Source organism: Prunus mume, linkage group LG4 (assembly GCF_029339155.1).
Source record: "Prunus mume cultivar Tortuosa linkage group LG4, ASM2933915v1, whole genome shotgun sequence".
Taxonomy (NCBI): domain Eukaryota; kingdom Viridiplantae; phylum Streptophyta; class Magnoliopsida; order Rosales; family Rosaceae; genus Prunus; species Prunus mume.
In genome coordinates, this window is record NC_142701.1 from 18,799,813 (window position 1) to 18,816,855 (window position 17,043).

A 17,043-nucleotide genomic window follows, 5' to 3' on the forward strand; every position below is an offset into this window, starting at 1 on the left:
CCACGTCTCCACAGAGCCTTTGCCGATTGAGACAAAATCTACCATTCAATTTTGGACCAGAAATGTTTGATGGAATTCACACAGAATAATCAATACCGACTCACACCACGGCCTTTTCCAATAAAATATACTAAAATAATCTTCACCCCCATGTATACAAATGGTAACATACATAGATACATACATCTTCTCAGAAAAACAAGAAGATATAGAGGCCAAGAAAGAACAGGCAAAGTTGCAAACATGGTTCCAGCAGACAAGTTTGCTCATCTTGGATCCACGATTGGAGGCTAAGTGGAGCCATATGGTGTTTGAGCACCCTGCAACATGTGAGACCTTGGCAATGGACCCAAAAGAGAAGCAAGCGATCATCAATGATCTCCTTAAGTTCAGCAAAGGAAAAGACTACTACAAGAAAATTGGCAAGGCTTGGAAGCGTGGATATCTCCTTTACGAGCCACCGGGCACCGGCAAGTCAGTTTGAATTGGGTCCTTTTCATCCCCATCTCCTTAAGTTCTAACCTCATGAACTATGTGTTAAAATTTCAGAGGGACAAACCCTTGACCCAACAACATCGATATTGTCCACAACTTAACCACCTATTTAGCAGGTGTGGGGTTTTTATACACAAGGCATCGATATTATTAGGAGTGGAGCCATTCATTATATGAGACTTTCTATTTTGTTAAGTTTCCGATGTGGGACTATGTATTCTTCAACACTATGATGTCTATGATCTCAAATTAACTGCTGTCAAGGACAACACTGAGCTGAGGAAGATGTTGATCGACATAACTGGCAAGGCGATTATCGTGATCAAGGACATTGATTGCTTGCTTGATCTTACCGGACATCGAAAGAAAACAAGGAAGAGAAGGAGAAGAAAGATGGGGATGAAAAGGACCCAATTCCTAAAAGGCCTGAAGAAGAAGAAGCCACAACGAGCAAGGTCAGTTTGTCTGGGCTGTTGATCAACTTTACTCATGGGATTTGGTCAGCTCGTGGAGGGGAGAGACTGATTGTGTTCACCACTAACTATGTGGACAAACTTGATCCTGCTCTCATTATAGGGGGAAGAATGGACAAGCATATTCAGTTGTCCTATTGTTGCTATGAAGCCAAGGGCGGAATCATGAATTTTTCAACAGGTGGGCTAACTAAACTTATTGGCTTAAAATCTAATGAATTTTTTTATTATAGTGTTTCTAGAAATAAAAGTTTACATTAAATTATATCAACCATGCTAGTTAATTGTAAAGGGTGATATGATGACTGTTAACATGAATATTGACGAAGGAAACAATGGGAGAAAATAGTAAAAGGTGGAAAGTTATGAGTGTTTATTAAGAGATTATGTTTCTTAAATAAGCAAACAATTTAAATATAAGATGACCATAGACGTACAAAGTTGAATGGATAATAGTGGGTTATTAGGCATTTGGGTGGACTACTAAAATCATATTAAAATACACATAGTATATTTTAAATTTTTTTTAAAGACTACCTAGGCTTAGGGATAGACCCAAGATTTCAAAATGTCACATGCTAAATTTACCTTAAGTACAAACCTATATAAAACTTAACAGTACGAGTGCATTTCATTGATAGCAAAGAAAATACACCGGGGGACATAATAAGCCTTACCCCTCAAAATGCATGATACATGTAGATAGAAACTAGTAATATATATATATATATATATATAAGACAACAACAAGAAATAAACATTCAATGTAAAATACAAATACAAATAATACTTATATAAGTTGCACCCTTCAAGTCTTCACAGAGTTAAAATCACTAATTATTGATTCATTATCTATATTATCAGCAAATTCTCTTTCAATATGAAGTAACTCATCACCTATCTTGTTCCAAAGTCGATTTTTAATAAGTCTCATACATGAAAATGTCCGTTATATTATTGTTGTAGACACAGGAAGAGTTAGTACCGAACGGATCAATCTATCAATAAAGTAATATAGAATGTCAACTCAATTGTAAGTCCCTAATTATACTTCATAAACCCTAAATAATCTCCAAAATTTCAACATCAACAAATTTAGAGAAGAATTTTTTTGTAAAAAAAAAAAATGAAGGATTGAAGATTACCTTAGTTCGCTTTTAGTAAGTCTTCAAGAACATGGGCGATCTTTGGCGTGTAGCATCAACGACATGGAATTTTGATTTTCTCTTTGGTCGAAGTCTCAAAGAGCAGGGCTCGGGTAACTCAGCAAGAGAGAATAAAGCAACTCCAGCAACAAGGTTGGGGCGCGGGTTGGGGGGTGTTTGGGCCAAAAAAGCGATTCAAGCAATAGAGGCTTGCCCGGGCAACAGGTGGACCCTAGCAGACTGAGCTAGCCCTCGAGGGAGGTTGGCCCAACTTGGAGCCCGAGTTTTGATGATGTCAGCTGGTCTGCCCATAGCCGAGCCACATGGTGTCGTTTGGGCTCTCAGATATGATTTTTTCCTCCAATCCAATGACAGCGAATTTTTGTGCGATAAAATAATGAAAAAAAAATAGAAATTAAAAAAAACCCAAAAATTAATGATTTTTTTTTTCTATAAATACCAACAAATACTCTTCACTTTTAACACCAAATCCTCATGCATTTTCATCTCTTTCAACTATTATTCACTTTCTATTTAATATTTTTTTCACTTTCAAGTTTTATTTTTCCAATTATGAGATATGAATTTTATAATAAAGATTGACACGTAGGAACCCAAAAATCTAATCCGAAAATATTATCTAAATTAATTGTTTAGGTAAAAAAATTGTGAAAAAAACAAAAAAAATGAATAGTATTTATCACGACAAAAGGCAACTGCTAGAAACACACATTGCTTTTTGCAAGGACAGCCACTATTTACGTGAATAATAGCTGGCCTAGTCCCCCCTTGCCATGGCAAAAGGCAAACTGTTGAAAATGCTCTTAGTTTGTATTACGGGTGGTTCCCTGTGGTGTGGGGTTAGTTTGTATTTTTTAATTTTTTTTAATTGGTGAGACATGTTGATATCAAGTGTGTTTGTTAACAAAGGGAGCATTTTTGCTCACCACCCTTAACTAAAGGTGTATCCTCACCACCATCTTCAAAGGATGACACGTGTCCTATTATTAATCATAGTTAACTTTTATGTGGAAATCTAAAAAAATAAATAAATAAGGGGCCCACAGCCTTCTCTCCCATTCCTTCCTCCTTTTCCCCTTCCTTTTTTTTTTCTTTTCTTTCTTTCAGCCTCTCCCGACCCATTCTCTCTTCCTTATCTCTCCCTCTCTTACACTATTTGCAAAAATATAAATAACTATTTACTCTCTTTCACCTTTTCTGTTTTTGTTTTTTTTTTCTCTTTTCGAATTGCAGTGAATTTCTCGGCAGCCAAACAGAGTGAGAGATTAAAAAAAAGACAGAAAACTGATGGTGAGGGGAGTCGGAGCCGCGAAGTGAAGAGCATGAAGATGAAGGAAGCGAGAGAGAAGCTAAAGGAGGCGATTCGGAAGACGAGGATGAGGTAGTTGAAGCGCCTGAGCTTCCGTAGCGAGACAATGGAGTGGAAGGGATGGTTTGGGATCGGGTACGGCGTCGGGAGAGGGAGAGATATAGAATGAGGAAGAGAGAATGGGTCGGGAGAGGCTAAAAGAAAGAAAAGAGAAAAAAAGGAAGGGGAGAGAAGGCTGTGGGCCCCTTGTTTATTTATTTTTTCAGATTTCCACAAAAAAGTTAACTAAGGTTAATAATAGGACACGTGTCACTCTTTGGAGGTGGTGGTGAGGGTACACCTCTAGTTAGGGTGGTGAGCAAAAATGCTCCCGTTAACAAATGGTATTTTATTTGGATGAGATATGGTGATCACGTGGGCTGTGGGATTATTTTAGGCTGCAAAATTTCAATTCACTTAGGCTACAGTCCAGGATAGTCTGGATGTGGGATCGTTCTTGCCTGGGCTAGAGCCCATGGTAGCCTTGTTGCTAGTTCTGCAGGTGTATGAAGCATTCAAAGTGCTTGTCATGAATTATTTGGATGTAGAATCACATGAGTCGTTTGGATCCATCGAGAGTTTGTTGGGGGAAACCGATATGACTCCGGCTGATGTTGCTGAGAATTTGATGCCTAAATCTGATACAGAGGATGCAGACTCTTGTTTGAAGAGCTTGATTGAAGCTCTTGAGGCTGCTAAGGTGGAGGGAAGAGTGAAGGCAGAGGAAGAAGCAAAATTAAAGGCAGAGAAAGAAGAGAAAGAGAAGGAAATATCTTGTAATGCTAAAGACGAAGTGAAATGTAATGGAACAAAAGATGAACTGAAAGGAACATCAGTTGCAGAAGTCAAAGAAAATGGTGTGACCCCGTGAAGAAGTTATGCCCCTTGAACGATGCATTGGGTCATTACCTCTTGAAGAGTCTTTATGTCATACTCAAGATGTCAATTATATGTTCATTACTTTATGTCATTAGCAATTTTAACTAGTAGATCGTTTTGTGGGCAACTTTTGTATGTGCTTTATCAATTATCATCATTACTTATTGAGGTTTTTTCGGAGTTTAGTAGCATGCCTAACATTTTTAATTGGGTTATTACTCAAATAGTCCTTAAATTTATAGTTGCATTTTGGTTTCTTAACTAAATTATTCATTCAAATGGAAATGGTCCACTAACTCTTTATTAATAGGCACATTGGTCATACCCTTACAGTTTCTATTAGATTTATTCATGTGCTACTGTGAGTTGCACATGCTACATTTATGAGGGTAAATAAGACTTTTGACACTCCAACCCTAACCCCCAAACCCCATTCCCTAGCCACACCTCAAAAAATTCCAGACCTCCCCATCTAGGCGAACCCAATCTATCCATGTCTCTTCCTCTCTCTCCCATCCGCCTTCAGTTTCCTAAATAAAGAATTTTCAGTCATAATCTCCATCAAAACTGTCGCTGGGAAAACCACCATGGTCAGCTGACCCGACGAGATCTTGAAATTGTTGGTATGCAACGGTTTCTCACTGTGGAAGACAGAGGTAGAGGGATAGGAGGAGGGGCAAGAGAGGGTGGGGTGCAAGGAGGACAAGATGGGGCGCTGGGCGATGGTTGTGGGAGAGACCAAATCACATATTATTTCAAGAATCTCATGTAGGCATTGGATTGGGGTGGATAAATTATTCGGAGGAGGTGTTGGAGTGAGATCGGAAGGAACATGTTGAGCCCCGTTTACCATTTTGTTTTCAATTTAAAAATATATATTTATATAGGCCCCCTTTTACATTGTTCTTCATTTCCACATAGCTCCAAAGGGATTGTACCCAAAATTTATACAGTATGATGAAAATAGAATCACGGTTTCAATCTTCAAGGGTCCCAAAATAATTATTGGTTTCAATGGACAATATCAGGATGTCCGAATGCACGAGTTCAAACAGAAAAAATGTTGAAGAGAAGAAGGTGGGAGAAGGATAGACTTTTTTTTTTTTTTTTGGGTATATTATGATTTTTCAGTTTTTAATTTATTTAGTATTTTATTTAATTGGACTGTTTTATCCCTATATTTGATGGCAACATTGACAGAATGTAACGGTAAGATCAATGCGCGGATTAATAAAGAGTTGGTGAACCATTTGAACGAATAATTTAGTTGAAGGACCAAAATGCAACTCGGATATAAGTTTGAGGATTATTTGAGTAAATAACCCCTTTTAATTTTATTTTTTATCATTACAAAGGGAGATTCAAACTTGTGCACTCTTTGCAATGTAGTTGATAACAATTTTTTTTATTAACTCACTTTTAAATTTTTTGTTTTGTTTTAATTTTTAGTACAATGCCCATCTGTATGTAATTTTATTTGGCATGACCTAGTCTCCTCTCTTTGGGAGCACCCTGGACCAGGATCAGCTAGTCAACAGAATCAAACAAAAAAGAAACCATGCGACGAATCTGCATCTTTCCACGTTGGCCTTCTATGATTTCAGCTGGTATTACAAGTTGAATAACATGCCAAACCCAAAATCTTGGAAACTATTTTTCCAGTCAGAATTTTCCAATACGTTAGAAACCTACACAGATTTGGTAGCTAGACAAGTGATACGAGATTCTTTTTCCTTTGTCTGTATTTGGCGTAATTGCTCTGCACATTCACCAGCCAAGTGGGAAGGACTGCGCGCTGCATATTATTAACCTGGAAAGGGGGAAGGGCTATGCTTTTCCATCATTAGTCAAGACAGTGACTTGATGTTTGTCAAATTTGGTGGGCTTCGAACGTTCAATTAAGCACGCTTCCTCTTGGTATCTTTTAGTCAATGATATATAGTTATAAAGAAAGCACTGGGAAATTGGGTGAGTGATAATTCCGAGCAAAGAGTCTCTTCTAGTTCTCCCCTGTATCTAAACCAAACCTTGTCTTTCGTCTTAGTAAGAACAACCCTAACCTTCAACAGTTAATTTCCAAAAGAAAAGAGAGTGCAGAGGAAGATGATGATGAGGATGGGAGAAATGGGGGCTCAACTGGGCTCAGTCATTGCCAGTGTCATGTTTGTGTGCACTATTTTTCGACAATACCTTCCCCTTCAACTTCGCTACTATGTTGATAAATATAGCCACAAATTAGTGAAACTTTTCTACCCTTACATCCAAATCACATTTGATGAGAACACCGACGAGTTTCGCCGACGCAGCGAAGTCTATTCTGCCATCCAAAGTTACCTCAGCACCAAGTCTTCGACAATAGTGAGACGTCTAAAAGCTCATGATGTCAAAGACAGCAAGTCTCTGGTCCTTGCCATGGACGACAATGAAGAAGTGACTGATGAATTTCAAGGCATTAAAGTCTGGTGGGTGTTGGTGAAAAGAGTGCCTCAACAGACTTCATTTTCTTTCTACCCTCAGTCTGATGAGAAGAAGCATTATAAGCTCACCTTCCACAGACACCATCGGGACGTCGTCACAGGGGCTTATCTTGAACATGTGATCAAGGCGGGGAAGGCAATAACAGTTGGCAACAGACAACGAAAGCTTAATGTGAACAATCCTTCCCAGAATTGGTACACATACAGAGGGACAATGTGGAGCCATGTAGTCTTTGAGCACCCGGCAACATTTGAGACCTTGGCCTTGCACCCCAAAAAGAAGGAAGAGATTGTCAATGACCTCATCAAGTTCAGCAAGGGGAAAGAATATTATGCGAAAATCGGCAAGGCTTGGAAGCGCGGCTATCTCCTTTATGGGCCACCAGGCACTGGAAAGTCTACCATGATTGCTGCCATGTCGAACCTCATGAACTACGACGTCTATGATCTCGAATTAACGACGGTGAAGGATAACACAGAGCTGAGGAAGCTACTTATTGACACGCCTAGTAAGTCTATTATTGTGATCGAGGACATTGATTGCTCGCTTGATCTTACCGGTCAGCGGAAGAAGAAAAAGGAGAAGGATGAGGAGGATAATGAAGAGAAGGATCCAGTTAAGAAAAAGATGGAAAAAGAAGAGAGCCAACCAAGCAAGGTTACTCTTTCCGGGCTGTTGAACTTTATTGATGGGATTTGGTCAGCTTGTGGAGGGGAAAGACTGATTGTGTTCACCACTAATTATGTGGACAAACTTGATCCTGCTCTCATAAGAAGAGGAAGAATGGACAAGCACATAGAATTGTCCTACTGCTGCTATGAAGCATTCAAAGTGCTTGCCAGGAACTATTTGGATTTAGAGTCTCATGAATTGTTCGAAACCATTGAGCGTTTGTTGGGGGAAACCAACATGACTCCTGCTGATGTTGCAGAGAATTTGATGCCCAACTCTGTCACGGAGGATGCAGACTCTTGCTTGAAGAACTTGATTGAAGCTATTGAGACTGCAAAGAAGGAGGCAAGAAAGAAGGCTGAGGAAGAAGAAGCAAGTAGGAAGGCAGAGGAAGAAGCAAAACTCAAGGCAGAGAAAGAAGAGGAGGAGAAAGAGCAGTCTGCTAAAGATGAAGTGAAATGTAACGGAACATCAGCCAAAGAAGAAGATGTAAAATGAATGGAACATCAGCTGAAACGAGTGAAAGAAAACAGACTCTGCCATGGAAGGAAGAGATTGAAAGTATCTGCATAATTTTAACCTTTCTTACCTATTGTAATAAGAAGACAGAGTCTGCGCCCTGATCAATCTGTGTTTTTCTTAATGCGTAATAAGTATCTTTCAATGAAGTTGTAGAATATTTTGTCTAGCCACATATGCATTTTTAATTTAATGCTAAGCTAAGGTTTAAGTTGCAACAACTGATTTTTCCTTCTTCTTTTAACTGCGTCTACTTATTAATATTTCATTCTTGATACTACTTACCTCCTTACATATAAAGAGATACTCCTCCTTCATGCGAATCACAGTTTGACACAAATACAAAAAGAAAAACTTATGCACACATGTAATACTGCTATTCGTAAAGATTTAGGAGTTCCTTCTTATTCGCCAAATATTTTGGTTCATGATTCACTTTCAAATAAAAGATGCATTTTCTTTTCCAAAATAATTCAAGAGTAATGATTTCCCCACTCTAATTGAAACTGAAGGGAAACTGCGTAGAAAAGAATGTGCATGATGCTGAATTGAAGGATTGTGACATCATTGTCAATACGATGTTAATGATGTCACGGAACAGATAATTTCCATTTGGGTTAACTCATCGAGCAAGAAAACGAGTCCACGTCCGCACACAGCCTTTGCCGACTTCTGGCATTGAGACAAATCTACCAGTCAATTTTGAACCAGAAACGTTTGATGGTATTCACACAGAATAATTAATACCGACTCACACCAAGGCCTTTTCCAACAAAAATATATTAAAATAATCTTCACCAAAGTATACAAATTGTAGCATACATCGATACATACATCATCTCAGAAAAACAAGAAGATACAGAGGCCAAGAAAGAAGGGGCAAAGTTGCAAACATGGTTCCAGCAGACATGTTTGCTCATCTTGGATCCACGATTGGAGGCTTGATGTTTGTGTGGGCAATCTTTCAACAATACTTTCCTTATGAAGTTCGGCGGCACATCGAAAAATACTCGCAGAGATTGGTGGGTTATGTGTATCCTTACATCCAAATCACATTCAATGAGTTTACAGGGGAGCGTCTCATGCGCAGCGAGGCTTATTCTGCCATCGAGAACTATCTGAGCTCCAAATCTTCCACCCAAGCGAAGCGGCTCAAGGCTGATATCAAGAACAACCAGTCCCTTGTTCTGAGCATGGATGACCATGAGGAGGTCTCTGATGAGTTCAAAGGGGTCAAAGTCTGGTGGGCTTCAGGCAAAAACATTTCCAAGCAGCAGACTTTTTCATACACTCCCATCAATGATGAGAAAAGGTACTACAAGCTCAATTTCCATAAAGGGCAGAGGGAGCTCATAATTGGGCCTTACCTAACCCATGTCTTGAAAGAAGGCAAAGCCATTAGGGTCAGAAATAGGCAGAGAAAGCTTTATACCAACAATGGCTCACATTGGAGCCATGTGGTGTTTGAGCACCCAGCAACATTTAAGACACTTGCCATGGAGCCAGAGAAGAAGCAGGACATCATTGATGATTTAATGGCATTCAGCAAAGCAGAAGAGTTTTATGCAAGTATTGGGAGGGCATGGAAGAGAGGGTACCTTCTTTATGGCCCACCAGGTACTGGGAAGTCCACCATGATTGCTGCCATGGCCAATCTTTTGGGCTATGATCTTTATGATCTTGAATTGACTGCAGTCAAAGACAACACTGAGCTGAGGAGGCTGTTGATTGAAACATCAAGCAAGTCCATTATTGTAATTGAAGACATTGATTGTTCACTTGATCTGACAGGCCAAAGGAGGAAGAGAAAAGAGAAAGTGGAAGAGGATGAAGAGAAAGATCCAAGGGAAAAGCTGGCAAAAGAGGAAAGGGAAACAAAACCCAGCCAGGTGACTCTTTCTGGGCTTCTGAATTTCATTGATGGGCTCTGGTCAGCTTGCCGTGGAGAGAGACTGATAGTCTTCACAACCAATTATGTGGAGAAACTTGATGCTGCTCTCATCAGGAAAGGAAGGATGGACAAGCACATAGAATTGTCATACTGCAACTTTGAATCATTCAAGGTGCTGGCTAGGAACTACCTCAAGCTTGAAGCACACCATTTGTTTCCCAAAATTCATGGGTTGCTGGAGCAAACCAATATGACTCCAGCTGATGTTGCAGAGCATTTGATGCCCAAGTCCCTTACTGGGCTTGCTGAAAACTGCCTACACAATCTGATCCAAGCTCTTGAACAGGAAATAGAGAATGGGAAGCTGAAAGCTGAGGAAGAAGGGAAAGAGAAGAATTCAGCAGCAGAAGAAAAAGATCAAGATTCAGAAGCATCATCTGACAGAAAATGAGAGGAAGAAAATTGGATTTTGGATTTGGGAAAAATAAAGGGTTTTGTCTCGTGCAAAGAGTAGCTGTATGTATCATTCTAACTCCACATGAGTTTTCATAAAACAACCAATTTCACCTATTTCCTAAGGTGGAAAACCAATTTCACCTATTTCCTAAGGTTGGGTCTTGCATTTTCATTTTTGTATCCATGTCCCATATAGATTCCCCACCAAGTTTATGGCTGCATATTTATCAGAAGTAACAATAATGCAAGGCCCCTATTCAGACAAAACTGACTGGACTTGGCATTTCAACAAACACCTGACGCTCAGTTATTAGAGAAAAAGTGCAAAACTTGCATCATTTGGGCAGACAAACGGTTGATTTCAGAACGCAAATCCAAAGAAGCAGGACAAGCCTAGACACAAAGCTCCGGGAAAACAAGTGGGAATAGGCATGGAAAAAGTGGAACAGAGTAAAAATTTGGGGCTAAAAATTCCCCCAACCGAAAGCATAAACTTGAAGCCAATTTGTTATACTATGAATCGATGGAATTTAAAAACTTACATGAAACTGCAAGAATTCTATAGTGAGGCTGTTATACGAGGTCCTATTTCTTAGCCGTTGAATCAAATTGATTAGTATGATCTAACGATTAAAAAGTATGGCCTCACTTAAGAGCGATTCCAACGGCCTCGGGCAAGGGGGGGCTTAGGCCCAAAAAGGGTTTCCAATGGACAAATGCTGTCAGGGCTATTGGTGGGCTCCACAAGCCTGAGCTAGCCCTCAGAAAAACCAGCCCTTGCTCTAGCCAGAGTTTGCTGTCGTCAACAACCAAAAAATTTAAAAAAAAATCTTAAAAAAAAAACTAAAAATTCCATATTTTTTTAAAAAATAAATACTTAGTCATATTTTTCACTTCCCACACCTAGACTCTATACAAATTCATCTCTTCATATCTCACATGAATAGTGGTTGCCATGACAATGGGTGGAAACACCACAAGCCTTTTACAATGTCACTATTCACGTGAATAGTAATAGCCCTTACCTCCCCTTGCTCTTTGCCATGACAAATTGATGGAAGTACTCTAAGGATCATTACTATAAAATGACTCCATAAAACTGAGCCGCGTTGATTTCCAGAGTCCCAAGTGATGATCTTTCACTTTGTACTTGGTCATGGAGACAAAATTTAGGGTTTCTAATGAACGGCCCAGAATGCTTTGTTGGGCCTTATGTCCAGAATGTATTAGGTGGCCTGTTGTCTTTTTCTTGGGCCTTTATAAACTAAAATGGGCCCAAATTCCTTGTTGGCTGGCTTACATATTACTTGAAACAAAATAACAAAAAAATGTCTCTCCTAAGAAATGGTTCAATTTGGTGTTGGATCCAATTTTATTATAACCTTCTTCGGTATACCGTATATGTATCATCCTAATTAATAATAAAAATTTAGGGCTGCAGTCCATACCGATGACCGACCGACCGACCTGCAGTGTGCCCATAATTTATATATCTCAATTTGGAGTCTATGTTACGGCGGATCCACCATAGTCAATAATGGGGTCAGACTACCCCATGGCAGATTTGGATTATAGTGGTAGGATCTGGTTTTTGTACAACATAAGAAATTACCTTTACATTTGCCTTGAGTTAATTAATCTACTTGTTAATTCAAACGCATGCTCAAGGTTAATTAATTGAGAGCATCTAGCTCACATCGCATATTAATAAGCTGGAAACTCACAAGGAATTTACAGAGTTCATGTTTTCCATATGGGAAAAATCTGACAAGCTACGTAGAAATTAGAAAGAGACACCAATTACTCCGAAATCACCCTCCTTGATAAAGTAATTCTATCATGACAGCTATAGCTAATTGGCCCAGCCATGATGGTACAAGTTTTCAATAATGTTTTTCTCGTATCGTTGAGGTTGTCTTAAAAATCAGAAACCTAGTGTAAAGCAAACAAGAAACGCAAGAACTAGTCCAAGCCAGACTAGAATGCATGACTCAGACTAGCCAGCTGCCCCCGCAACAAAGACAAAGACTCTAACAGATCTTTCCATTTCTTTTGACTGGAGGCTATATGCTTGAAACAAAGTCGTGGAATTTAATTTTGAGGTGAAGGTCTCCAGGAAATTGTCCTTGTAATTTTCATAATTTTTCGATTGGACGAAATGAACTTGTAAGTTACTAGAGAGTTTCTGATGTGTGGTTAGGCAATGTTCCTCATTTTGAACCCTTGATTTAAAGAAAGATTAATCCATCAGAATAGTCTAATTTGTCTTGTTTTCTGTGTTAATCTTTGGGAGGCAAAGCCCTCGCAAACTAGAAGCAACTTCATGGCATTGTTTAGGTAATTTCCTGATGATATATATATTTGTGGAAAAACCTTACATTCTCTGAGCTCATAGAGAACCCTGGCCTGACTATAAATTGAGAGGCCCTGAGACCATGAAGAGAGCAACAAAGAAGAGCTAAAAGAGGTTTAGGGGTTCATGTCGCAGGAGAGATGGCACGCAAGCTGTGATCTCTAATTGGCAGCAGCAAGCATGTTCCATCTTCCTGTGACATGAACCCCTCTATTTCTTCTGCAACTCTACCTAATTTAATTCCTCATGGTGTAGAAAAATCTAACACTCTCCAAATTGAGAGAGAGAGAGAGAGAGAGAGAGAGAGAGAGAGAGAGAAGAAGAAGAAGAAGAAGAAGAAGAAAAGTTGAGGGATTTATGTTCGCAGGAGAGATGGCACTGTCTGTGGTGTAACTAGCTACCAGCAGCTGGTGTCATCCCTCCTGTGACCATAAAACCCTATAACTTGAAAAACTTTGATCCTTCTCTGCATGTGATATATCTAAACAGGAGGCCAAAGAGAGAAAATGGTATATGTCTATTAACTGTCTTCTCTATCTTTAATAATTGCATCTGGGTCTAATTCATCCATTCACCATCTTCTTAATAATATTTTCCTAATTTTCTTATTCTCTTTGTTAGACTTCTTCTTGCTAAACTCGGCCACAGGCGGTGAAATTAATTTAATGAAGTTGCCCCTTCATCAAAAGGTGCTTCTCTGATCATCAGCTGTCTGCGGATTTTTAAAATCCAGGCTTGGATTTTGACAACCAGCAGACCAGTCTGAGTTCGTGTTATATAATTATACAATATATATATATATATATATATATGAGTCTTCCTGTGCAGACTTATAATCTAATAACCCAAGTGTGTATATATAATTATATGGTTGTGAACAACTACTAGCGAATTAATTATATAATTATACAAATTTATAAATAAACCCAATAGTATTTATAAAAAAACCCAAACACTATTTAAACAACAAAATAACAAACATTTTGGGTGTGTATGGTCAAGAGAATTAATTAAGGCATCATATAATTTTTTTTACATCGATGAGCATATATACCTACCGCAACTTGTCCAAAATATATAATAATAAATAGTTTATGAAAAGCTGATTTATATATTGTCTTGTCTTCATCACAGGTTACATCCAGCCCAAATCAATATCTGTGGTATGTGGCTATTAGTACTATTTTCCTCTAGTGGCTACCGTTTTTGCCTCATTTTCTAGTAGTGCATACTCGATGGACTCGATCAACTTGTAACTTTTTTGAGGACATAAGAACTAGAAGTTTTATACTAAAACGTTACAAAAAGTTTATCTCTAAAATCATGGCAAGTTTGGTACCTCATTCTCATTGTCATGATTTTGGAGGTAACCTTTATAACGTTTCAAAAATAAATCTGTCCATAGTAATTTTCTCTAGGATTTTATGCCGTCTTTCAAAGTGTGGACGAAAGGTTAAGATTATATTTGTACCTTTATTGGGCATGTGATGTTGAGTATGAAGTTTCACGTGTGAAGGGAGAGACTCCTCCAAATGAACAGTAGTCAGTGGTCGTCGTGGACTCGCCCGTGGATCTCTCTGACTTCATGTGTTCGCACCTGCGAGACTTTGTAGCTACCTACTAGAAGCTAATTATTACAAGGAATAATCAAACAACCCACTTATAATTAAGAATCAATATACAAGGTTAATTATTATTATTTTATTATTAATTTTGAGCTTATAAATGTTAGTACGAGGAGGTGTGGAAAGGTAAGGTCCAAAAGTATATTGAAAGGGAAATGAAGAAAGGAAGTGTAGGGACTCTTGTCGCACTGCAGGCTGCAGCCTCCTTGCTTTGCTTGGTGCTTGGGGTTGGTGGTGTGCTTTGTTAACCTAATGCTCTGCTTGCTAGTGCCGTCGCTATGAGATGACCAGATACCCTGCAACTTCTGCATGCAGCTTCTTGATTGATTAGAGCCTTGGAAAAGGTACACACGACAAGCACCATTTCTACACCCTGAATTATATCTAGCTCTATACCAACAATCAATATAAACCTAGTAAATTAATTGGTGTCATTTTCAACATGATTTCATATTCTGCAAAATATATATAATAATATCATCAAATGAAGCTTGACCCTGTCCAAATATGATTGTTCTAGCAGATAATGCTACGTTGTAAATTACAAGAGGTCTACTGAGATGATCACCTTATCATCGATCTAACCACTAAAATCAGGACTAATTAAGTTCTATCAATCATTAGAGTTACGTCACGAGATGTGAGATAGGAGGAGACCATAAATATAGAAATAATAACAGAAACAGTATGTTTGCAGATGGGTTCATCTCACTCACAGCTGTTTTGCGTTGACAAATTTCCTGAACAAATCATCAAATTCATATATACATATATATATATATATATATATTAATTAAAGATATATATAGTACTATATATTAATTAAAGATATATATAGTACTATATGGCTTTCATTTCATGCCTATATTATAATATATGTATGTCTATATAACACTCCCAAAATCCCTATTTCTCGTAAATGTAAGAAGGCAAAACATACAAGTCTAAAATGAAGAGAGAGATCATATATATCATCAAATTCGTAGGGACTTCTGTCGTAGGAGAGATGGAGCCAAATGCAATCGTATTGGTTTGGTACTAATTATGGTAGAATTAAAGCTAAGCCAATTTGGGCACTGGACTTCATCTCTCCTCGACTGAAGCCCCTCACTTTGATCACTGGCAACTGGGAAAAGAAAACAACCCCCAGCTTTATTCATTTCTAATTCCAAGCTTGAGAAAGATCAAGGTGAAGTATACTATATATCTTTTTTGTTCCTTTTTTTGGTTTCGAATTTTGGATTTTGTTTCTCAACTAAACCTCTTCTTGGATCATGGTATATGCAAAGGGAAAGGATAAAAGAAATTAGGCACCTCAAGATCCAAGCTGAGCCCAAATGCACCTTTGTTTATCTTCTCCATTTAGCTTGATCAGGCCACCTCCGTCGTCCACTTCTGTTCTACATTCGTGCCGAAAAACGCATGGCCAGAAGACGAGGGTTTCATCTTACTTTGTTGTGAAGTTGATGAATTGAAGGCTGAAGTGAGCTGATTGAGGATCTTCCTGTTCACAAGATTTATTTTCACCACAAAATTTAGTCGTTTGTATTGTGGCTGTATGAAATTAATTAATAACTAAAAATTATTAAAGCCTGCACCTGCACCTGCAGCTGATCTTATTCTTTTTTTTTGGTCAAGAGTGCTTTCATTCCAAACGAAAGAGAAGTACAAGCATAGGACTAGGCTACCCACAGCCACAACCAGAGAAATAAAGCTACCAACAGCCAGCAAAAGAGAGGAGAAAAACAAGCTACAGCTAAACTAAAGCAGCCACAGCAAAAATAGAAGAAAAACAAGCTACAGCAAAGCAAAAGCAAATTTTGTTAGAGGCCAAACCTATGACACCTCCCAAATAGGGAGCGTGTCCGCCTCTAACAGCCAGTATTCACTGCATAGGGGGACATGGGAGTCCATGAGCTTGCAACACAAAGACCAAAGAGGATGGGAGGCTGGATTCCCAAACCTCATCACACATCCTCCTTCTAGCTTGAGAAGCTGCAGCATCTGCTGCTTTGTTAGCACCACGGTGCACCCAGTTCCAAGAGTATGAACTGAAACCACTGCAGTCTTGTATATTTAAGCCAGCTATCCGGCTATCGTTTGGGGATTAAAGCCAACCCCATTTTCATTTTGTTTAATTAAGATTTGAATGCGTATAATTAATGTTTTAAATTTATTTTGTTAAGGCATTTAGGACCTGTTTGACATTCAACTTGATTCTAACTTTTTAAACTCAAAAACATAATTTGAGTCCAAAACAAAGAAAAGCTGTTTGGTAGTCCTATTTTTTAAAATTCAAACTCAAGAACAACTTTTTAAAAAAAACCCTAATTATTAAAAACAAAAAATATCTGTTTTTTCAGTTTTTTTTAACAACCCACAAGTTCTCAAATTTTTAATATTTAAAAATTATTTTCAAGTTGCATACCAAACAAGTTTTTGAATCTTAAAAATAGATTTAAGAACTCCTTGTTTAAAAATTTAAAATTTTAAAAAAAAAAATCAAAGTTTTGAATTCTATATTTGAATAGGATATTCTTTATTTTCTCTATGTTTTCAAATTGTTAGGTATCATTTCTCTTCTCACTGTAGCCCCCATCCGCCCCACTTCTATCCAATCCAATGTTAAATATCGTGAAGGCACTTTGTCTTGCATGATTCAATCAAATAATGATCGATCCATCGATC

At 38.3% G+C, this 17,043-nt stretch overlaps 1 protein-coding gene, 1 long non-coding RNA gene and 2 pseudogenes across 3 annotated transcripts; 3 read left to right on the plus strand and 1 right to left on the minus strand.

The window, feature by feature from the left end:
- Positions 1-36: 36 nt before the first annotated feature.
- On the plus strand, positions 37-4,539 carry LOC148918070 (AAA-ATPase At3g28510-like; annotated as a pseudogene).
- Positions 4,540-6,311: 1,772 nt separating this feature from the next.
- Positions 6,312-8,199, plus strand: LOC107881028 (AAA-ATPase At3g28580 pseudogene; annotated as a pseudogene). Its single transcript, XR_016125875.1, has one exon. The product of XR_016125875.1 is annotated as an AAA-ATPase At3g28580 pseudogene (transcript).
- A 594-nt stretch (positions 8,200-8,793) lies between these two features.
- On the plus strand, positions 8,794-10,644 carry LOC103330202 (AAA-ATPase ASD, mitochondrial-like). The gene has a single exon (XM_008232750.2). The coding sequence runs from the start codon at positions 8,924-8,926 to the stop codon at positions 10,370-10,372; it is 1,449 nt and encodes a 482-aa protein (XP_008230972.2). The 5' UTR covers positions 8,794-8,923; the 3' UTR covers positions 10,373-10,644.
- Positions 10,645-14,409: 3,765 nt separating this feature from the next.
- Positions 14,410-16,113, minus strand: LOC148918071 (uncharacterized). Its single transcript, XR_016125844.1, has 3 exons — positions 15,954-16,113; positions 15,670-15,859; positions 14,410-14,660 (listed from the first exon to the last, which is right to left on the minus strand). It is a non-coding gene; the product is annotated as an uncharacterized LOC148918071 (long non-coding RNA).
- Positions 16,114-17,043: the final 930 nt, after the last annotated feature.

Excerpts from the sequence above, each read along its gene's own strand:
- LOC103330202 (XM_008232750.2), top strand. The coding sequence starts at position 8,924 with ATGGTTCCAGCAGACATGTTTGCTCATCTTGGATCCACGATTGGAGGC.